Below are 23,073 nucleotides of genomic sequence, written 5' to 3'. Positions count from 1 at the left end.
AGGTGAAAAGTTGAAATTAAAGTATTGCCAAAAAAGAAAAAAATTATTCTTTTTTAAACAGACTAAAAAGAAAAGTAAGTCATTCCTTTTTAAACGGAGGAAGTAATAATTATTATTATCAACATATGGTTGCCCCCATACAAACCACCATGTGAGTGTACACATATTTTACATTTTTCTAATTATAATCCTAAAGACTTCATTTTTACTTAAGTCAATTGAAAATGTCGTACAAAGGGAACGCAAATCCAGTGTGGTCTCTCTTTCCTTTTTTTAATCCTACCAAAAATGTAACCTAGAGGCTCTTTTCTTTATGGTTCAAATTCTTGAGGAGGATGAGTATAAATTTGTTTTAAGTTTGTGAATTTACCAATTAATATAATCAACAAAACTGTGAGAAAAACTCTAACTAGTTACAATGAGCAAGAAATTGTTAAGATCCAAATTCAACGATAAAAGTATTACTATGTCTTAATTCCAAACAAGTTGAGATTGATAATATGAATCCCATTTCATCATTTAAGCTCATTTCTATCATCATTACATGAAACTCTAAAATACTAAAATCTGTGGTTGAAGGGGGAGGGGGGTGGGGGGGGGGCGGTCATTTTGCTTAAATGTACTAAAACTAACACCAAAAGAATATATTGGCAGGACTAAATAAACATTTCTCACGTTGAAACTTGAAAGACAAATACAAGCTTAAAATTAAATATTAGGGGTCGGTCAATCTAAAAGTCATATTAAAACAATAGATGAGATAAAATTCTCAGATTTAGATTTGTTATAGGGAATTGAATTCCCAGAGGGTATTTTTCTTCCTCTTTCAGCAAATATTAATGGCTTGGTCTGTTCCATAAACATAGTACCTCCATTTTAAGAGAGTTAATATAACTAATTTTTTTGAAGCTAAGTTATTAGTTTTATATTTTAAATCTAAAATAAGATGTTCCAAAAGTATATAAAAAAAACACTCCCTTTACTCCAAAATTATTAAATTATTGGCAATGATGAAAAATCTTTTTGAACATAAATTGTAGGTTACTTTTCACTGTTAATCTTTTAATTGTTCTTAAATTACCTTCCTATAAATATGAAGTACTTAAGAACTTAATTAAATGAAAGGGTAAAATTGAAAGAAATTTTCAGCATATCTCTTGAAGAATGAACAATTCATTCATTTTGAATCTTTGAAAAACAACTCAATAGACAATAATTCATTTGTTTTGAAATAGAGGGAGCATAAATCGTAATCCTTCTCATATTAATATGATAAAAATATTACTATCAAAATCTCTATAAGTTGACTTTCGAGAAACAAACACGTTCTTTAATCAGTTGAATTAATTGTTACTTCATTTCAAAATAATTGTCATATTTCGCTTCTCAAGAGTTAATTTAATTAATTTTTAAAGTTAGATTAGATTAAATCAATTCACTATTTTAAACGTAAAGTTTGATTATTTAAAACTGTATAAAAAATACTTTAAGTTACGACTTTTCTTGTATCGATTTGATATAAAAGTACTATCTCAAAATGTTAGCCAAATTCATATTACTTGACTCTAAAAAGAATTATGATGAGTATTTCCTCTATTTCATTTTATATATCGTTATTTTTTTTTTGATCCATCTTAAAAAGAATTTTATTTTTTGATTATTTGGTAACTATTTAAAGACACAATTTTACTTTTAGTTGATCTTAGTATTACATTTTTTAGAAGAATAATTTGATAAATATTACCAAATCTTTTCTTATTTTTTAAATTTTATGCCCGATCAAAATACGCCTCATAAAATGGAACGGAATGAGTATTAACTATGACTCCTCTCTTTAAAAAAAAAAAGAATGATCTATTTTTCCTTTTAGTCTGTTTCAAAAAGAGTAACTCTATACTTTTTTGACAATACTTTTAATTCAACTTTCGAGATGACATGGTTAAAATAAGTTCAACTTTTCAGATGACATGTTTAAGACGACAAGAATAAAGGATATTTTGATATTTTTTATATAACTTTAATTTAGAACCATGAGATTCAATTTTTTTTTTCTTAAACTCCGTGCCAAATCAAAATAAGTGGCTAAAGAGGGAGCAAGTGATTCAGCTGAATATGTGTCAATATTTGATTGGTTCATAGCTGTTGCTTGGAACGAAAGGTGGCACCGTCGGGTTATTCATCGACAAATGGCGGAGGAGGGAGAAAATTATAAGGAGCGCCATTTGTCGGTGATGTGAAGGGCAAAATGGTAAAGTGATACAAACATGTAAAGGGCAAAATAGGAATGAAAAAGAATTTATCCCTGTACGTAGTAGAATTGTTGTAGTCCATCTAATTTCCACTCAGCATTTAACGCGGCTATATCAGTTTTGGCTTTTCAGTTTTCTGCGTCCCCACCTTCATCCAAAAGAGTGCGGCATTTAGTGAAACTAAATGTAGAAATTAGAAACACAACAATTATTAAGCTGTTGAAGATATCGAGTTCTGTTTCAAGGTAATTTTTTTTTGCTTCAATGCTCTTTAATTTGGCTATATAGTATACTGCCCTTCGAGGTAGTGATGTTTTAAACTACTCGTGTTGACATGGAAATGGTAACTTATTGAGTTATTTGGATCTATGTAACTGATTCTAACTTAGTTTGGAATTGATGCTTGTTGTTTTGGTGGTTGTTCGATTATTTTCTTCTGTTCAAATTGTAAGTATGGTGCTGTTGATGATTGATTCATTGAGTTCCTTGCGTTCAATTTGAAATTTCTCCATAGTTGTGATTTCTCTTTCGGCTATATAGTACACTGAAACAGAAACTCTAACTTGTTGATTTATTCGGATCTATGTAACTGATTCTAACTTGGTTTGGAATTGATACTGGTAGTTATTGTGGTTGTTCAATCATTTTCTTCTGTCTAAATTGTAAGTGGTTATAGAAGATTATTTTTTCAGATCAACTGATTTGAACAATTATTTGAAAATTTTTAGTGTTGAATTTGCTACGGTGTTGTTGATGAACTGGCGCGGTTGAAGATTGCATTCGAAGTTATGTAACAGGATTCAATGTGCACCATCTACCATTGAGTAACTGACGCTAACTGGTTTGGAATTGACGATCATAGTTTTTGTGGCTTTTCAATCATTTTCTTCCAAGTGTTTACAGAAGATCATTTCTTTTGGATAAATTACTGATTTGAAGTGTTGATTGATGCTTTTTAATGTTGAATTGGCTATGGTGTTGTTGATGAATGATTCATTCAGTAACTGACTCTAACTAGTTTAAAATTGACGCTCATAGGTTTTTGTGGCTGTTCGACCATTTTCTTTTATTCAAATTGTAAGCGGTATCAAAGATCATTTCTTCAAATCAATTGATTTGAACAGTTATTTGAAATTATTTAACATTGAATTCATTCAGTAAATAACTCTGAACTTGGTTTGGAATTGATGCTTGTAGATTCAGTGACTTATTTTCTTCGATTCAAATTGTAAGTGGTTACAGAGGAACATTTCTTCAAATCAATCACTGATTTGAACAGTTATTGGAATTTTTTTTAATATTGAATTGGCTACGATGTTGTTGATGATTGATTCATTGAGTTCCTTTCCGTTCAATTTGAAAATTTCACTTTCTCGAAACTGTTTTTGCGAGCTTACGATGTGTATTTTGTGGACGCAGAGCATGTGTGTGTGGAATGAATGAGCATTTGAGCAGACGGATCTGAAGCTGAAAACGAGAAGAAATGAGATTTTTTATTTGGAAGAAGAAGAGGAAACTGAAATTTCGTATTGATTAGATAATGAAGTTCTATATATCGGCGACGGGGATTAAGAAACTAACCATATCGAGTTCCGCCGCTGTGAAAAACGGCGGAGGTGGCGTAGGATTATTGCCGGTTGGTATGAAAGGGAAAGGATCACCGCCGGGGACTCGCCGGATATTTCACCGGATGTTGTTATTGCCGGCCGTTTTGGTTCTCGGTTTACTTTTATCCTTGCTGTTTTTCAGAATTACCTTTATCATGCTTGAATCAGCTGCTTTTTGCTCTTCTCCTATGGGTAAATAATTTTTCGATTGTATTTAATTTTTTTTACTGTCTTTTTTATTTTAATTTATTTGTCTTATATTTCATTTTGATCCAATTAAAAAAAATGTTCTTCTCCATTTTAACAATTTTTTTGTTTAAACTTTTCACATAATAAATTTAAAATTATAAGACTAAAATACATTTGAAATGAAGGAGATATATTTACCACAATTTGATTGATATTGTGAAATTTTAGTGGATATATTGTCGTTATTGGTTAATATTTTTAATTTTTAATTTTTAATTGGACATTGTTTTTGAATTACAGGTTGTCTAGGTTGGAGGATTTTCGGCGGGAGTGACCAGACTCTGGTAACTCATCTTTAATGCAAATTCTACTCTTTGGCATTATTCTTGTGTTGATTAAATATTCAAAAATTTTAGGTATGGTAATTCCTTTTTGTCTCTTTTTTTGGGTGTTATCCTAATCACGTAACACGTACTAATCATCCGTTTGGCCATGAAAATTTTTCCTTTTCTTGCGAATTTTTTTTTGCAGTTAAAAATTATGATGTTTGGCTATGAAAATTTGAAAAATAATTCGAGAAATTTTTTTTGAAAAGAAAAAACAGGTTTTTGTTGTTTTCACAATTTTCCAACTTCAATTCCAACTTTTATTATTATTACATATAACCCTTATCTTTTAAATTTTTACATAAAACTTTTCTTATAACAGTTTTAAAGAATAAGATAATTATAATTTCAAACTTAATGCTATCCTAATTAATATATATCTCTTTTTCTCTCTCATCCTTATTTTTAGGAAAAATTTCAGAAATAGCAACTCTGTAACCTTAATTATAACTTTTATAACAACAGTTTCATAATTACGAAAAATAGCAAATTGTATTTGTATTTAAGTAAAATGTTGCTATATAAGTACATATACAAATATATATGTATTACTCATAAATATATATGCACAACTGAAAAATACATATTCTTCTATTACTATGAAGTGGGTAAAATATTGCTACTTTTGCTATAAGTTGTAATTTTGAAAAAGTGTTGCTATTTATTGTAATTATAGTCTTAAGGATGATAGTTTCTGTAATTTTTTCTTATTTTTATCCCTTATTTAATTTTCTCCCTTATTTAAGACATTATTTTACTGCTAATTTATATTTATACTCATAAATATATAAAGTATTATATTTATACCCATAAATATATAAAGTATTATATTTATACCCATAAATATATAAAGTATTATATTTATAATAAAAATATACAAAATATGTTATATATAAAGTTTATTCCATGTATATACCATATATACACATATATAAATATACAAACTATCAAGAAACATACTAAGCGTATTTATAATATAAATATACAAAGTATGTTATATACACCCATAAATATATAAAGTATTATATTTATACCCATAAATATGTAAAGTATTATATTTATAATAAAAATATACAAAGTATGTTATATATAAAGTTTATTCCATGTATATACCATATACATACATATATAAAAATACAAAGTATAAAGAAACATACTAAGCATATTTATATATTTATGGTATATGATATAATAAACCATAAATATGCAAAGCATGTTTTACAAAGAAATAATTTATTCACACACAGTAAAATCTTTCATGTTTAAGAAAATTAAAGAAATAAATTAGCGGCACCCTAAAATTTAATAACAACTCATCATTTCCTATTTTTTAGGAACGGAAAATGAAGGAAATAAATTAAATAAATTTCTAAAAAAATAAATTTGTTTGAAAGATAATATTTGTTATCTTTAAAATAGGAAGCATTAATCTGTTAATATAACATTCATATTTAAAATTTTCAAATATGAGAAAACGGCTATTAATGTAAATATTATATATCTCATAATTGAAATTTATTAAATATGATCATGTATATGTAATTATTTTTATAATAGTGGCTAATTGTGTTCTTTTTCCATTAGTAGGTAAATTTTAGTTGGGTGATTTTAATAGTTTGTAAAAGTTAGGGTATAAAATCATATTTTTAAAAGTTTTTTCAAAATTCAAAAAAAAATAAAAAAATTCAAAAAAGACATGGCCAAATACAATTTCAACTCCAACTTCGAAAAATTTTAGTTTTCGTGACCAAACAGCTGCTAAGTTTTACTCGATTCATTTCAAAATGTTTGGTATCACTTTGGTATTGTGTTTTTAAGCATATTATATGAAAATTAAAATTAAAAAGTAATTAAAAAGAGAGATATTTTTGGGATGAACTAAAGTTAAAAATATGACAAATAAATTAAAAAAGAGTAAGTAACATTTTGCAATCTATCCACGTCGGAGCACCTTCAGAATTTGGATCAAAGTTTTTTTTTTTTTTTTCGGTTTTATTCCAGTTAAAATTGTTCGCCTGCTAGAAAGTATTCTGATTTCTCGATTTGTATATGATAAGAATGCCACTTTTTACCTGTCTTAAATAATAGGGGGAATTACATATTATAGCCAAAAAAATTGTACCTACACTTTGGAATATTAAGTTTACTCATCCATATGAGATAACACAGTATTACTCCGGAATCATTGTCAAAGTTATTACAACATATTTTAATTTTAAGGGGATTTTATTTTTATTCTAAACTCAATTTTAGTATATTATTATCCATCTTTTATACCTATATGGCATTTTTTGTGCTTATGAGACACATCTTAAATATAAATTTTTTAAAACGACATAAGCATAAAAGGTGAAAAATAATATTGTAAAATTGAATTTAGAGGATAATAGAATCCCGTACAATTAAGGTGTATCGTAGGTTATAGTGTTATATCTTCATCCATATTGACAGAAAAATTCAATTATCAAAAAGTGAACTTTCGTCTTTATTTGTTTCATCGTAGTTTCACTTGAATTAAGGTCTCTCATATTGCATAGGATGAACACCATTTTTTTTGGTGTATTTTTTGTTCTCAGTAGTACGTCTTTTTGAGCTCCAACTCATCTGAATTGCCCCTATTAAAGCATAAAGTTATTTCTGCAAGTGTATTCTATCAAACATTGGGATGGTGGGGAAGAATGGAAAATTAGAGGTCTTTGGTCAAGCTTTGGCATATGTAGTAGAATAAGAAGTTATTCCTGCTAAGTGTATTCTAGGACAAATCTCTCTATATGATTTTTTACAAAAATATTCGAAGCATACATGTATTCTTGTCTTCAAACTTACTTTAAGGTTCCTGAAATTAAAGAACATGTGTTGTAGCCTGTTCTGGCTTGATCTCAATAAGAAGCTGCCACTAAAGTTGATTTTCTTAGTGATGTTGGGTTAAGTTGGTTGGGTTGGATTTTAGTGATGTGGGTTAAGTTTTTTTTTGTTTTTTGATTTTTTATTAATTAAAATTCGGTAAATAAGAAACTGTCATGTATTAAGTTAAAATTTTAAGCATTTTTCTATTAAGGAGAAGGTAAAATAAAGTCAAATAAGCGAATGAAAGGATATTTTAGAGCTCAAAGGTAAAAAGAGAGTATATTTGTATTATTTTTAATAGTTGAAGGATATTTTAGATCTTTTTCTGTAAAAGTACTATATTCATAATAATTTTGAAATATTGATAGACTTATGTTTTCTTTCCGTAAGATAGAAAAATTATTTTTGAAATAACCTCGGCATTGAAGGGGAAAAGCCCATACAAATGTGGGATTCTTAATTGCTTTGGTTATTTCAGGCAAAAGAATGAAAACGTGTAACCAAGCTCTTTCTCATGCCTACTAAATATTATGTACAACTCAAGCATATTCTCTATTCCATGGGTAGCCACATTTAAAGGAGTTGTCGATAATTGACATCCACTTGTTGGTTCTTGTACACCTGGTCACTAGTAAAGCCACATCATCATTCATGTGTAATATTTATCATTCTGCAGACTAGGACTAAGTAATGTTATTTCATATCTTTTGTAGACTTTATTATATATATAGTCCCACTTGTTATCTTTAATGTGGAGCATAATGTAGCAAGAAAAAGTGGTAAGGCACTACTTCCGTATGGATCAAAATTTCTCTTGGAAAAAGGACTTTCACCAGGATGCCCACTTGACTTAATTATTTATGAGATTGGTTGGCCTTTCTTATCGTTGCGTGTCCACATCCCCTATTCATACACTTAAAAGAGTTATTTGGTAGAATATATAAGGATAATATAAAATATGGTGTATTAGTAATGCTTGTATTAATTATATTTGTATTAGTTATGCTTGTATTTTTCTTATGTAGTGTTTGGTTCGATGTATTAAAAATAACACGAATTACATAATTTAAAAAAAAAATATTTTTTTTACATAATACCCTCAATATATATGTTGAAAAGGATGTGAAAATTTTTTTGAGGGATAAAGCATGTTAATGCATGCATTAGATCCATTATATTACTAATGTCATGAATTTTGAGGTATTAGTAATACACATCTCAATACACAATAGAAGTATTAGTTATACATAGAATAAAAAAATATACCAAACAAGGTACTACTAATACACATTAAACTAATACATGCATTAACTTTCTAATACACTCTACCAAACGACCCCTTACACGAACAATAACTTTACATGATATTGTCTTTATTTAAGTACATTATTATTACTGACAACGATTAACTAATACACATTTTTATACGCCTGGATATATGGATTAAGAAAGTCCCTCCGCCCCCCTGCAAAAAAACAAAAATTTTAAAAAATTAAAAGGGGATTTTATATTGCATGAATATATCCCATCTAAGTATGCTAGCTTAATTAGAAACGTGAGGTATGTGACTGATTGAACTCAACTTGATATTGTATATGCCGTACGAGTACTTAGCAAGTTTACAACTCCAAAAGCTTTTGCTTGGATACATGTTTTTTTTTCAGATTGACATTAATATCACGAGGATTAAGAATTTGCAAGGGTTAAATTTGAAAAAAAAGGATCAAATACTTTTTAAATTTTATGAAAAAACAATTATTTTGGACCAACCTGTGAAGGCTAACTTAAATTATTTTGGACCTGAGTATCAATTTTATCACTTAACTACATTGAGTTAATGTGATTTGATGTAGATATCATATATAGTTGAAGCTTCTCAATTGTGTTACTATTTCTGATGCTAATTTTCCTCCCCTTTTGACCATACGGTGAAAAAGCTCAGAGAAGAGTTGATGCGGGCATTGCTGGAGGCAACAAATGATGGTGACAATGGGATAGGAATAGTAGAGAGTTCAATTTCATTACCATCCTCATTCAATGACCTTGTGAAGGACATGACTTCAAATGGACAAGACATTAAGGCTTTCGCTTTCAAAACTAAAGCTATGGTAATTAACAAGCAACCCTTTTACTTCACTATACTCTGCTACTATCTTGCTTGTACTCTTTGCAAATGCTATTATATTCTTGTTGAATTTTCTAAACAAATATACTTTTCTTTTGGAGGATTAAACACATGGAGTATATTTTTTGGCATTCTTGAAGAGTCCGAACAACATAGTTGTGCTTTTCACTTAATCATTTATTCCTGTCATTACATTTTAGTTTACCTTTATATTAAAAATAGATGTGTCATTTTACTTGTCAGTTTTGGCAAAATCAAGAGATTATTTTTTTTTTTTTTTAATATTATCCTTAGTATTAAATAACTACATAAAACAGTACTCCCCCCTCCTCAAAATAAATATCACCTTAGCAAAATATTTTGTCCCAAAATAAGTGTCACCTTTAAGAATTCAAAAACAAAAACAAATAGTATGCTTTCCCATTGTACTCTTATACTCATCTTCTTACTGGTGTTCAATTTTAAAGATTCATTTAATAAATATAGCTTAGTAAAGTATATAATTTATTTATTTATGTATTAATGGACGGAATTTTTGTTAAGGTGATGGGTTATTTTGAGATGGAAAAGTAGTAGTCAAGTTTAGAGTTTTAAATTTCATTAATAAGATTAATTTAGTGAAATATACCTCTAAACTTAGAATTTTCTTAAAAAATGTGTCAATAAAGGCCGAGTAATATGAAACAGTGGAAGGAATTTGCTTTTCTTGCATGTTTCTGAGTTGCAGTCATACATTATCACAATACCTAACTCGTCTTTTAGTTTCTATTATTTAGCTGAGAATAATTTTTCAAATTTTATTCATATCTCTTTGGTTTGGGAATCTTAAATAGAAAAAGCCCAAGTAGGCCACTTGGTCACATGAATAATCAGACAGCTCGCCTGTGATGCTCCATCACTCAAGCATTGGTGCCTGTTTCTGTTTTGGAATGCGTAATGGACCCACTTGTTGGTTTTACCTACCAATAACATGTGGGAATGTGATGTTAATCCTATAATTGCAAATGACTAGTAGTTGCTATAACTTTGAAGACAGCTAGATTAAGCAATTAATTTAGTAAGTGGAAAACTTTGATGTAGATCTAGTTTCTAAAAGTAATGTAAATTTTCAGTTAACTATTAGGAGTAGATTAGAATATCTAAGCTAAGGCTAGGGAATATCTAAGGCGGTGTCTTTGTGGCCAATGAAACTGGAGGAGAACCATGTGATTTACTATGTGATTTTCTTCCTATCTGCCTAAGTTTGGGAGGGAAGAATCGCACAATACCTGTGCTGATGGGTAGCACGAACTCGATGAAATAGTTGAGGTGTGTGCAAGTTGGCTGCTGGCATAGACACCTTCAATAATTTTATTATAGCTAGTTCTATTTGTCTAATGAATTTAAAAGTTGACTTGATTCTGCCAGGAAACAACAACTATTTAATTTTCAGATCAGTAAAAACTCTGCTTGATGTTCGAAAATGGGAACTTCACATAGATACTGTTTTCCACCTTGCTGGAAGGGGCATTTAACTTCACATAGATACTGCTTTCCGCCTTCATGGAAGGGGCATTTGCATTTTCAGGGTATCAAAATTTTGCCCTCATCTGGTTCACTAGCCAAAAAAAGACAAACTTCAAGAGTTCATTGTTTTTGCATAGATCCAGTTAAACATGCTATGACAGTAATCTAATCTAATCTAATCTAATCAAATTACTTATATTTAAACCCTGGCTAACCGGTCTAATAGCTTCTTTTGATTGTTCTTCGAAGTAAAAGCATCGTATCAATGTACTATTAACAGGATATCCTGAGTCCTTATACTAAATCTTGTTTGAAATGAGTAGTCCAAGGCTTTCTATACCCGTCAAAGAATAAGTATCTATCCAATGACATTGCTGTTTGTTTGGACCCAAAGCTATATATCTGAGTCTGTTTTTGGTAAGGCTAAAGGATATTGAACTCGGTATAGAGTCAATTCTGATGGACAGAGGGAGTCCTCACTCTGATTCCTTGCAAGCGATATTCATCGATTATAGGATTACTGGAAGAAATCAATAGAAGAATTTGTTATCAACCTGAAACCAAATTATGTTAGAAAATTGTTTGTAACAGCCTAATACCAAGGGAAAGCTACACCATATGATCATCAGCCATAATAAGACGACCAACCTAAGGGAGGGTCGTCAAAGTTCCCTGCATGGGATAGCTTCATGAACCAATGCGGCATGCTTGTCAACAGTTTGATTTCATATTTTTGGTTTTCAATATCAGCTGTACATTTCAAGAACTTCTCCATACTGAACTTTGAAATGACATTTTGGAAATAACAAAAGTTCATGAACTTTAAGTGACATGACTTCTAACTCCTTTTTTTTCAACTCCTTTCAAATTTCTTGAATATATAGTAAATCGTGGCAAAAATGGAGCAACGTTTTATTGCTGTCAACTTTTGGATTAAGTATATGTTTCTTTCCTTTGTTTAGATAATGAAGATGGAGCAATTGGTAGAATCAGCTAGACAACGTGAGTCTATTTTCTGGCATTTAGCTTCTCACGGTGTTCCAAACGGCATTCATTGTCTATCCCTCAAGTTAGCTGAAGAATATGCTGAAAATGCTGCTGCACGTTCTCGCTTGCCTTCCCCCCAATATGCTTCCCGCCTCACTGACCCTTCCTTCCATCATGTAGTTCTTTTAACAGACAATGTACTTGCTGCGTCTGTTGTAGTTTCCTCAACCATCAAAAGCTCAAGTGTTCCAGAAAGGTTGGTGTTTCATATAGTTACTGATAAGAAGACATACACTGGGATGCATGCATGGTTTGCTGTAAACTCCATTGATTCTGCTGTCCTGGAAGTAAGAGGATTGCATCAGCATGATTGGTCTCATGAGGTGAATATCGGGATTAAGGAGATGATGGAGATTCATCGATTGATCTGTAACCACAAGCTTGACAGCAGGAAGAGGGACAATATTGCAAAAGAGTATGCACATGAAAAAGATTTTCAGTATCTACGGCCCAGCTGTACATCCCTCTTGAATCATCTGCGCATCTATATCCCCGAGGTAATAAAATAATTTAACATTGTTTTCGCTGACAAAAGGATGTTCAGCATGGACATTCAATGAATAATTGATTTACTTGTATAATTTCATGGGTTCACAGCTTTTCCCAGATCTGAACAAGATTGTATTTTTGGACGATGATACTGTAGTACAGCATGATTTATCGTTTCTGTGGGAACTGGATCTCAATGGGAAAGTTGTTGGTGCAGCTTTTGACTCGAGCTGTGGAGATGACTGTTGCCCTGGAAGAAAGTACAAGGATTACTTTAATTTTACGAGTCCTATTATATCATCTAAATTGGATTATGATCGTTGCGGATGGCTTTATGGGATGAATGTTTTTGATCTTGAAGCTTGGAGAAAGACTAACATCACTTCAACTTACCATCACTGGCTTAAACTTGTAAGTGTCGTCTAGAATTAGTTAAAGCAAAATTATAAACTGCCTCGTTATTAGTTCCAAATGCCTATTAGTTACAAAGACCTCATCAGCACTGGGGAAGAAGTGTTATGCACTTATGCCTAGCTGCTGCTGCAGCTGCAGAATGTTTTAAGTTGAGCATTTTGTGTTGATCATCATGTGAAATTACACGATTGCTAGCTTAAATCTTTTCAGACAGCTTTTTATGCTATTGGAAACATTTATCAACAAGGTGTAAACTTTTCTTCTCGAACAAAAGAGGAACAATCAATCTAATGGAAATGTAGCCTTTTTTTTGTTCTTATTTTGTTTAAGCAGTTGTATTAACAATGTGGTTTCCAGGATGTCCTGACATTGACCTCTCTTTATTCTATCTTACAGAACCTGAATTCTGGTTTTGAATTGTGGAATCCTGGAGCACTTCCACCTTCTCTCATTGCTTTCGAGGGTCATGTGCACCGGATTGATCCTTCATGGCACATTGCTGGTTTAGGTTATCGATCCATTAATAATGTCGCAGAATCTATACTGGACGATGGAGCAGTTATACATTTCAGTGGACCAGCAAAGCCATGGCTTGAGATTGGGGCCCCTGAGATACGAAGCTTGTGGAACCGCCATGTAAATTTCTCAAATGAATTCATTAGTAAATGCGGAATCGTGGGGTGAATGGTTAAAGGGACAAAGTCTCACTCAATGTGATATGTATCGGAAATTTAGCCTTGATATATATACTGAGTTGGAGGGAAGAAGGTACAGCCTTCAGTCTCCTATCAGACCACACTATAGTCTTCCTGTATAGAAGAAGCTAGCATGCAATATAATACTCAGACTAGATATTTGACAACCTACATGATGCAATAGGTTTATAGGTATAGGTATTGTAAAGTCTATCTACATTTCCTTAAATATAATCATATGTTAATTCTACTCTTTGGAAACTCTGTTCATCTCTATATATGTGGAGGCCATATATAAGCTTAATGTTGTCTACGATATAAAGTTATATAAAATAATGATATCCTTGAAGTGGGCAAATGGAGTACTATTATCCTGAGCAGATGATCGTCAACAACTCAAGACAGGAAATGCTTCTCGCGAACATAAAAGAGTGTGAACTGTGAAGGTCAAGGACCAACCTGATAGAGATTATTCGTTTTCACTATCTTGTATGTTTAGAGGAACTTTATTCCTAATTTCCTACTGAATGTAGCTTCCTTCCTGTTCTTCTGGTAGGATAAACTAAATCATAGCTCTAAAAAGTTATACAAAATACTATTATTTGTTTTTGGGGATGACACTCCCTGTCTATGTATATCTGCTATTTGTTTATAGCCTTTAAGTGAAGTGAAACACTGAGTAAAGAGACTTAGAGCTGCAGTATATCCAAACAAAAGAATCATCTTGGCCCAGTTTTGTAGTGTATACTGCACTCTTGTGAGAGTAAAGGGCAGCCTGGTGCACTAAAGCTCCCGCTATGCGCGGGGTCTGAGAAAGGGCCGAATCACAGGGGTTTATTGTACACAATCTTACCAAAGAGATTATTTCCGTGGTCTGAACCCGTGACCTCCTTGGTCACATGGCACTGCTGTGAGATTATCCTGATCATTCATGACTACCTAGGTTGCTGTTGATCTCAATAGGTAAAGTAGAATCCGAAAATATAAACTTATGCCCCACGAAAAGTGTTTGTTATGTATGAGGAGTAAAAATGTAAGACCAGAACAAAATAGGTGCAAAAAGTGCAAATGACCCTACTTTTTAGTTTTTGCCAAACAGTCTTCAAATTCTGGCCATTGTAAGTATCAAAGTTCCCTAGATTAGATATTTCATAAGTTCTTCAAGAATTTCTGGAGAATATTTCAAAGTTCAAATGCATGCAACTTTACTTATTCCTACTACTTTTATAAAGTAACACACACACATTGTAAAGTTTTCAAAAGCTTAAATAAGTATGCAAATGATTTTTTTTTAAAAAGAATTGTCTCACCATCTATTTGCTAATCATATTATCTGTTGTTGCTATTGCTTTTTACTCCAATTTTTTTCTATATGGTTTCTTCCCTATTGTATTTCCTTTTCTTACTGATTTTGAGATGCTTTACTTTAGCTAACGGACTATACAAAACAACCTCTCTACCTTCACAAGGTAGGGGTAAGGCTACGTACGCATCACCCTTCTAAATCCCACCTTTGAGATTACATTGGGTATTTTGTTAGCTGTTTCAACATCTAACTTTTGCTGCGTGCTGATGCTTGTTATTTAGTTCACAAAGTTCTATATGTAGCTAAGAATTAACTAATTGAACAAGAAATTCTGTCAGTCCTTCACACAATTTGAGAAGTTACATCATTCTATAAAAGGTCACATAGAGAATTTTGATTTCATCCTTAATACTTCCTTGCTTAAAACATTTTATACTTTCATGCACTGAGGACCAATTTAAATACATGAACCAAGAGATTAATAAAAGTAGCTTGTTCTAAAGATTATCATACAGTTCAATAGCATTTATTTAAGAGTACAGAAGGCAATATAATTATGTAACAAACAAGATTTCATTGCTTAACAGATGACTGAAGAATATGTCTTGAAAATAAGCAGTTTAAATCTCAAGTGGTAATAGTTGTATTATGATTTACAACAGTATAGGTTAAAAATTGGAGCACACATTTCTGAAGATGGAGGAAAGACCCTTCATGACCCAATTTCAGAAAACCTGATAGTAGAGCCCCTCCAAGATTCTCAGCTGCAGAAATAACACCAACCAAGACAAAAAGGAGAAATAATCAGTTGGATATTATTGAAGTAAGTTACTTGTGTCTTGCATACAAGTGCTCAACTTCAACATTGTTTCAAGTAAGCTAAGAGGATGGCATATTGTTGGCTAGCTATAAGCTTCTCAAATTTCGCAAACTTCATTAAACCTTCCACCATAGCTAGACGCAACAACAACATACCCAGTGGGATATGGGGACAGTAAAGCGTGACCTTAACCTATTATGAGGAGGTAGAAAGGTTGTTTGTGAAAGATTCTTGGCACAAGTAACACATCAAAACAAAAGTAACGAAGATATCACAAATAATAGGGGAAGCATCATAAAGCATAAAGAGAAAATGAACAGTAACCACAACAAAATAAAACAGTTAGCCAAAGCAAAATAAACAACATGTAGAAGCAGAAATCAAGGGGCCAGAAACTATGAGAATGGTGCTAATACTACTGGTATGCAAGGAGAAACCTATCTCGTTGAACAACGAGATGACGCTCAACTACATAGTAGCCTACCACCCTAAGTGACCTCCATAACTTACTGCCTACAATCCTTTTTAACTTATTAATTCTAAATAAGATATTTATACACATTAAGTGAATTTCTTAACGCAATACAAGGCTTGAGCTAATGTTATTGGGTTCTGCCGAATATATAACAGTAGATCTACCCCTACCCATAGCCTTAGTTCTTAGATTAGTCAAAAAAGTACCTTGTCCTTCACTAAAATTTTTGACAATCTCTGTACAACACATAGACGAAGGTAAAGAGTATGAAAGTTTTGAGCATTGAACACAAAACATTAAGACAGTGAGTGGAGGGACTGAAAACATTTACAAGTAATCTTTTGCTGTTGCACCTCACTAAGTGCGAGACAATGCACATGTCTTTGTAGAAAGTGAAGCTGCCCAGAATCTCCGGACCTTTTTTGGTGAACCTTTGGAGGCACCAGAATGGATGGTACCATCATAGCAACAATTGTAGGGAGTAAAAGCTAAGAATATTGTCGTAGGTGTGAGATAAGATGATGCCTATTGTTGTATGTTAAAGAAATAGGGAAAGATAAATGTGCTTCTAGACAGAGGCAGAGCTAGGATTTTGAGTTTATCCATTCTAAATGTTAGAAGATGCAGTTTATTGAGTATTTGACAAATTATTTGTACATATAGGTAAACTTTTAAACACAAATGTATGATTTGAGTCAAAGCTATTGAATTCTGCCAAACCCTAGGCAACCGTGTAGCTCCCCTTCTGATTTTAGGTGTTATGTTATGGGTCTTTTTCCCTTTTATAAATAAAGTCAATTTGAACCAAACCACTTTTGCCCATAGACCCATTACTATGAGTCATATATATAAATCTTTTTGAGTCTTATTTCATCATACGCAAAGAGAGTTTTCAACCGCCAAAAGAGAGAAAATAGAATAGATTTTCGTTCAAAAACTTCAGCCACAACAGTTAACTTCAAATTGTTATTTCCGTTTCGTTTCTTGTTCGATTGAGCTGATTTTTGGACAGCTTGTTCCTCTCATCTCAATATTTGATTAGAAACTAACGGAGTTGGATTTGGTATCCTGTAACTCCTCTTTTTCATCCTTGAACTACAGCTACATTTTGGTGCTTTCGCTCCTTTGTTTCTCTAGTTTTTTTTGGTGTTATGGTTTATGTGTTGTTTCTTGTTGTTTAGCACTTGTTTGGTGGCTATTTTGGAGAACAATATTGTAACTCTTGGGGATTATAGTGGAGGTTTTGGTCCCGTGATTTTTACTCTTCACATCAAAGAGTTTTCCACATAAATTTGATGTTTCGTGTGATTTGTTTTATTCGTGTCTTATCTTATTCGTTTGGTTGATTTATTTGCTGCCTATTATTTGTTTTGCTTGGGTTTGCTTGTTTCCTCTTGGTTCAAATTAAAAGGAAAATTTTAAACTTAGGTATTATTCCGCTGCTACCCTGTCATGCACTTTGATAGTGCCCATACCTGGGTATGCTTCCGTTACTACCCTATCGTGCACTTTGATAGTGCCCCTGCCTTTCCCAACAAAGTGGTATCAGAGCGTTGGTTGTTGTTGATTTGAATGATGGAGGCAAATATGAGCAAGATTGTTTGTTTGAATAGTAGTAATTATCATACTTGAAAAGATAAGATTAAAGATCTCCTATTTGTCAAGAAAATGCATTTGCTTGTGTTTGCATCTACTAAACCCCAGGCTATGACAAATGAGAATTAAAAATTCAAGCACCTACAGGTTCGTGGCTACATCGGACAATGGGTTGAAGATAATGTTAGAAATCATATTGTGTTTGAGACACATGAAAGAAGTTTGTGGGATAAGTTCGTGACACTTTATGCTTCAAAGACTGGCAATAACAAGTCGTTCTTGCTTAAACAATTGATGAATATCAGGTATAAAAAGGGCAATCTTATTTTTGATCATATAAACAATTAGGGTGTCTTTGACCAGCTGTTCGGAATAACTGTAAAGTTCGATGAAGAAATTTAGGGACTTTGGCTCTACTCTGCTAGACTCTTGAAAAAACCTTTGAGTTTTTTTGACTAATTCTACTCGCGGTGATGTAACTATGAAATATGTTAAGAGTGATGTTTTAAATGAAGAGATGAGAAGAAGATCTCAGGCCTCATCTTCTCCATCTTTATACTCTGATGTTTTGGTTACTGAAGAGAGAGGGGGAAGGGGGAACAAGTCCAGATGTGCGAATGATAGAGATAAAAGTAGAAGCAAGTCGAAGTTCAAATTCAAGAATGTTATATGTGACTATGGCAACAAAAGAGGTATATCATGAAATATTGTTATAAGCATAAAAGAGATATGAGACAACAAAATAAAGAAGGCGATAATGAAAGTCGTGTTGCTGTTGTTGCTAATAATGATCTTCTTGTTGCTTGTGGTGAGAATGCCATTAATTTTGTTCGTGATGAGTCTAGCTGGTTTGTGGATTCTGGTGCTACTTCTCATGTTTCGCCAAAGAAGGAATTATTTTCTTTTTAATACCCCAGGTAATTTTGGGATGTTGAAAATGGGCAATAATGATGAAGTTAAAGTACTTGGCATTGGCACTGTTTGTTTAGAAAGAAACAATGGTTCCAAACAAATTCTCAATAATGTCAAGCATGCTCCAGATGTTCGCCTGAATTTGATTTCTGTAGGGAACATTGATCATGAGAGTTATATTAACATCCTTGGCGCTGACTAGTGAAAGCTTACTAGAGGTTTGATGATTGTGGCTCGTGGTGACAAGTTGTCTAACTTGTACGTATTTCACGGCTTCACTTCTAGAGAATCCGTAAACTTGGTGGAGAATGATACTTCATCAGAGTTATGGCATAGAAAGATGAGTCATATGAGTGAAAAGGGAATTGATGGTTTGGCTAAGAAAAAATTACTTTATGAAGTTAAACAAGCAAAGTTGAAGAAGTGTGTTTATTGCTTAGCCGGTAAACAGAAAAGAGTTTCTTTTCAGAGTTATCCGCCTTCAAGAAAGCTTGATTTGCTGGAGTTGGTACATTCTGATTTATGTGGTCCTTTTAAAGTAAGGTCTCATGGTAGCGCACTTTACTTTGTGACTTTATTTATAATCATTCTCGTAAACTCTGGGTATATTCTTTGAAGTTCAAGGATCAAGTACTTGATATGTTCAAGGGTTTTCAGGCCTTGGTTGAGAGATAGACAGGGAATAAATTGAAATGCATCCGCTCAAATAATGGTGGTGAGTATATTAGTTCTTTTGATAGATATTGTAGAGAGCAGGGTATTCGACATAAGAAAACTCCTTCAGAAACTCCTCAGTTAAATGATTTAGCAGAGAGGATGAACAAAATTCTAGTTGAGAGAGTTAGATGTATGCTTTCATATGCTAAGCTGCCAGATTTTTTTTGGGCAGAAGCACTTAATACTGCTGCTTATGTTATCAATTTATCTCTTATTATGGTTTTGGATGGCCATGTCCCTGACAGAGTTTGGTATGGTAAGAATGTTTCTTATGATCATCTTAGAGTCTTTGGGGTGTAAAGCTTTTGTGCATGTTCCTAAGGATGAAAGGTCAAAGTTGGATGTTAAAACTAGGTAGTGTATTTTCATTGATTATGGTCAAGATAAATTGGCTATCATTTCTATGATCCAGTTGAGTAATGTTGTGTTCTTTGAAGACCAAACAATTGAAGATTTTGACAGAGTTGAGAAAGTTGATTCTCAGAGTAGTGAGAGTCTAGTTAATGTTGATCCAGTTCCTTTGACTACTGCTCCTGAATAAAATTTTCATGATGATGAAAATTAAGTTGATAATGAAGATTACAATCATATTTAGAATGACCAGCATGATGTTGTTGATGCTCCAGTGCAAGTTGATATGGTTGAGCAATAACCATTTATTGATGTTCCAGAGAGTTCTCTCAAACGATCTACTAGAGAGAAAATACTTTCATCTCGTTAAAACGATCTACTAAAGAGAGAATACCTTTATCTCATAATACCTTCATCTCGTTATTCTCCCAATAAGTATGTATTGTTGACTGGCGGGGGAGAACTTGAGTGTCTCGATGAGGCCTTAAAAAGTGAAAAAAAATAAAAGTGGTTTGATGCTATGGAAGACGAGATTAAATTTTTGCATGATAATCATACCTTTAATTTGGTTAAGCTACCTAAAGACAAAAAAGCTTTGAAAAATAGGTGAGTTTTTCGGCTGAAACATGAAGATGGTTACCTAGTTCCACGGTGTAAGGCTAGATTAGCTGTGATGGAATTTAACCAGAAAAGAAGAGTTGATTTTGATGAGATATTCTTTCCAGTTGTGAAGATGTCATCCATTCGTGTGGTTCTAGACTTACCTGTAAGTCTAGATTTAGAAGTTGAGCAAATGGATGTTAAAACTGCTTTTATTCATGGTAACTTAGATGAAAAAATTAATTTGGAGCAGCCTGAAGGTTTAAGTCAAGGAAAAAGAGAATTATGTTTGCAAATTGAAGAAAAGCTTGTATGGTTTAAAACAAGCTCCCAGGAGTGGTATAAGAAGTTTGGTTCCTTTATGAGTCACCAGGATTCAAGAAGACTACTTCAGATCATTGTATTTTTGTGCAAAAATTCTCTGATAGTGACTTTATTATTGTGTTACTTTATGTTGATGACATACTTGTTGTTGTTCATAATGCTTGGAAGATTCAAAAGTTGAAACAAGAGTTGAGTAAGTCCTTTTCTATGAAAGACTTAGGACCAGCAAGACAGATTCTTGGCATGCTGATTGTTCGTGACAGGAAGGCCAATAAGTTATGGTTGTCACAAGAGAAGCACATTCCGAAAGTACTTCGAAGGGTCAACAGGCTAAGGTTGTCAGTACACCTTTAGCTATGCACTTTAAATTGAGCACAAAGCAGTGTCCTGCCAGTGATGATGAGAAGGAAGATATGAAGAAAGTTCCTTATGCTTCAACTGTTGGTAGTTTGATGCATGTAATCGTTGTATAAGACCAGATATTGCTCATGCTATTGGTATTGTTAGTTGTTTTCTTTCCAATCCAGGAAGAGAACATTAGAATACTGTGAAGTAGATTATAAGATATCTCTGTGGCACTTCTAGTCTGAGTTTGTGTTTTGGTACCGGAAAAATTATTCTTTATGGTTATACTGATTCAGACATGGCTGATGATGTGGATATTCACAAGTCTACTTCAGGGTATTTGGTTACTTTCGCAGGGAGAGTTGTGTCTTTGTAATCTAGGTTACAAAATGTGTTGCTCTATTTACTACAAAAACCGAGCTTATTGCTGCCGTTGAAACTTGTAAAGAATTGTTTTGGATGAAGAGATTCTTGGGGAAACTTGGTTATGTTCAAGAGAGGTATGTGCTTTATTGTGACAGTCAAAGTGTTGTACATCTTGGCAAGAATTCTATATTTCATGATCGGTCTAAACATATTAATGTGAGATACCATTGGATTCGAGATGTGTTGGATTCTAACTTGCTTTAACTTAAGAAGATTCATACGAATGATAATGGTTCCGACATGATGACTTAAGCTTTGCCAAGAGGGAAGTTTGGAGATTGTTGCATGATCACCGAAATGTCAGTCTCCTCCACATAGTCGGGAGGGGAGAATTGTTGGGTTATTGGTCTTTTTTCCCCTTTCTATGTGGATAAATATAACTCAATTTTGGACCTACCCACCTTTGCTTATAGGCCCATTACTATAGAGCACATATATAGATCCTTTTAGGTCTTATTTCATCATCCACGAAGAGAGTTTTCAGCAGCCAAAAGAGATAAAATAGAGCAGATTTTTGTCAAAAAATTCCAGCCACAACAGTCAAATTCAAATTGCGATTTCCGCTTCGTTTCTTGTCTGATTGAGCTGATTTTTGGACAGCTTGTTCCTCTCATCTCAATCTTGATTAGAAACTGACGGAGTTAAATTTGGTGGCCTGTATCTCCTGTTTTTCATCCCTGAACAACAGCTGGGTTTTGGTGCTTTCGCTACTTTATTTCTCTAGGTTTTTTGGTGTTTTGGTTTGTGTTGTTGCTCGTTTTTTGACACTTGTTTGGCTGGAAATTTTGAAGAACAATATTGTAACTCTTGGTGATTATAGTGGAGGTTTTGGTCCCGTGATTTTTTACTCTTCACATCAAAAGATTTTCCATGTAAATTTGGTGTCTCGTGTAATTGGTTTTTATTCTTGTCTTATCTTATTCGTTTGGTTGATTTATTGGCTACTTATTCTTTGTTTTGCTTGGGTTTGCTTGCATTTGAAAGGGAAGGTTTAAACTTACATATTCTTCCGCTGCTACCCTGTGTGCTATCGTGCGCTTTGATAGTGCCTCTGCCACACCAAAAGTAGTTTTATATCCCTAAAATGCAATTCCGGGTTCTTTAGACTATCAAAGCTATTGTGGGAGTAGTTTATCTCAGCTGTAATAAAACAAAGCCTTGCTCTGCCAGTATGTGAAATGTTTGAGAGGTTGAGAGCTAACCTAATCTTGAAGCCAGTTGTTTTGCAGAGTCATCACCGATTGAAGTTTAGAGTCTAACACTCAAAAAGGCATTTGAACAATAACTTTCTTGAGACTTTCACCCCGAAGTATTTGTTCCTCCTTTTTCCTATCTGAACTATAACTATCTATATATTAAAACATACCTCGAACCTCATTAGACCAATTATCGGTTGTTTCCTTTTTCAATCTGAACTATCACCATCTACTCAACTAGATGTGTTTTAGTACATAGAATCTTGAAGTTTCGCAAGGGAAAGAGATATCGCTTGATTGCTGGGATAAAAGGATATCTAATTATGACTTTATCAATACCCATCAGATGTAGCGTTAGCAATCAAACAGAAACATTGGCTGCTGATTTTGGTGGTGTGTGTAGAATGGAATCAGAAATTTTGTCATGGAGGTATACTTCCTCATTATTGCT

The 23,073-nt window shown here is 32.8% G+C and overlaps 2 protein-coding genes across 12 annotated transcripts in view; one reads left to right on the top strand and one right to left on the bottom strand.

The window, feature by feature from the left end:
• Positions 1 to 2,114: 2,114 nt before the first annotated feature.
• Positions 2,115 to 13,815, top strand: LOC107878478 (probable galacturonosyltransferase 15). Of its 9 annotated transcripts, none has more exons than XM_047415472.1 (8): positions 2,241 to 2,494; positions 2,978 to 3,090; positions 3,669 to 4,048; positions 4,346 to 4,389; positions 9,216 to 9,386; positions 11,872 to 12,453; positions 12,554 to 12,856; positions 13,256 to 13,815. In XM_047415472.1, the coding sequence occupies exons 3-8, from the start codon at positions 3,790 to 3,792 to the stop codon at positions 13,541 to 13,543; spliced, it is 1,647 nt and encodes a 548-aa protein (XP_047271428.1). In that variant the 5' UTR covers positions 2,241 to 2,494; positions 2,978 to 3,090; positions 3,669 to 3,789; the 3' UTR covers positions 13,544 to 13,815. The 9 variants fall into 9 exon arrangements, with proteins under 9 accessions (XP_016580974.2, XP_047271428.1, XP_047271429.1 ...); XM_047415473.1 differs by having other exon boundaries at positions 2,244 to 2,494; positions 2,978 to 3,073; XM_047415475.1 differs by having other exon boundaries at positions 2,492 to 2,696.
• Positions 13,816 to 15,414: 1,599 nt separating this feature from the next.
• Positions 15,415 to 23,073, bottom strand: part of LOC107878477 (floral homeotic protein AGAMOUS-like) — a 20,683-nt gene continuing 13,024 nt past the window's right edge. For 2 of the 3 annotated variants that reach the window (XM_016725486.2, XM_016725485.2), the window contains exon 9: positions 15,415 to 15,624. In XM_016725486.2, the coding sequence (XP_016580972.1) occupies positions 15,621 to 15,624 (4 nt within the window). In that variant the 3' untranslated portion in view covers positions 15,415 to 15,620. The remainder of the gene's footprint in view (positions 15,625 to 23,073) is intronic. The other variant, NM_001325110.1, reaches the window with a different exon arrangement.

This window comes from Capsicum annuum, chromosome 7, assembly GCF_002878395.1.
Source record: "Capsicum annuum cultivar UCD-10X-F1 chromosome 7, UCD10Xv1.1, whole genome shotgun sequence".
Classification (NCBI taxonomy): Eukaryota; Viridiplantae; Streptophyta; class Magnoliopsida; order Solanales; family Solanaceae; genus Capsicum; species Capsicum annuum.
Note: the sequence above shows the minus strand (reverse complement) of the source record. Positions and strands in the feature narration are given on the sequence as shown.

Excerpts from the sequence above, each read along its gene's own strand:
- LOC107878478 (XM_016725488.2), top strand. The coding sequence starts at position 3,790 with ATGAAGTTCTATATATCGGCGACGGGGATTAAGAAACTAACCATATCG. Across the intron at positions 4,390-9,215 it reads GCGGGAGTGACCAGACTCTG|CTCAGAGAAGAGTTGATGCG; the intron begins GTAACTCATCTT and ends ACGGTGAAAAAG. Across the intron at positions 12,454-12,553 it reads TGCGCATCTATATCCCCGAG|CTTTTCCCAGATCTGAACAA; the intron begins GTAATAAAATAA and ends ATGGGTTCACAG.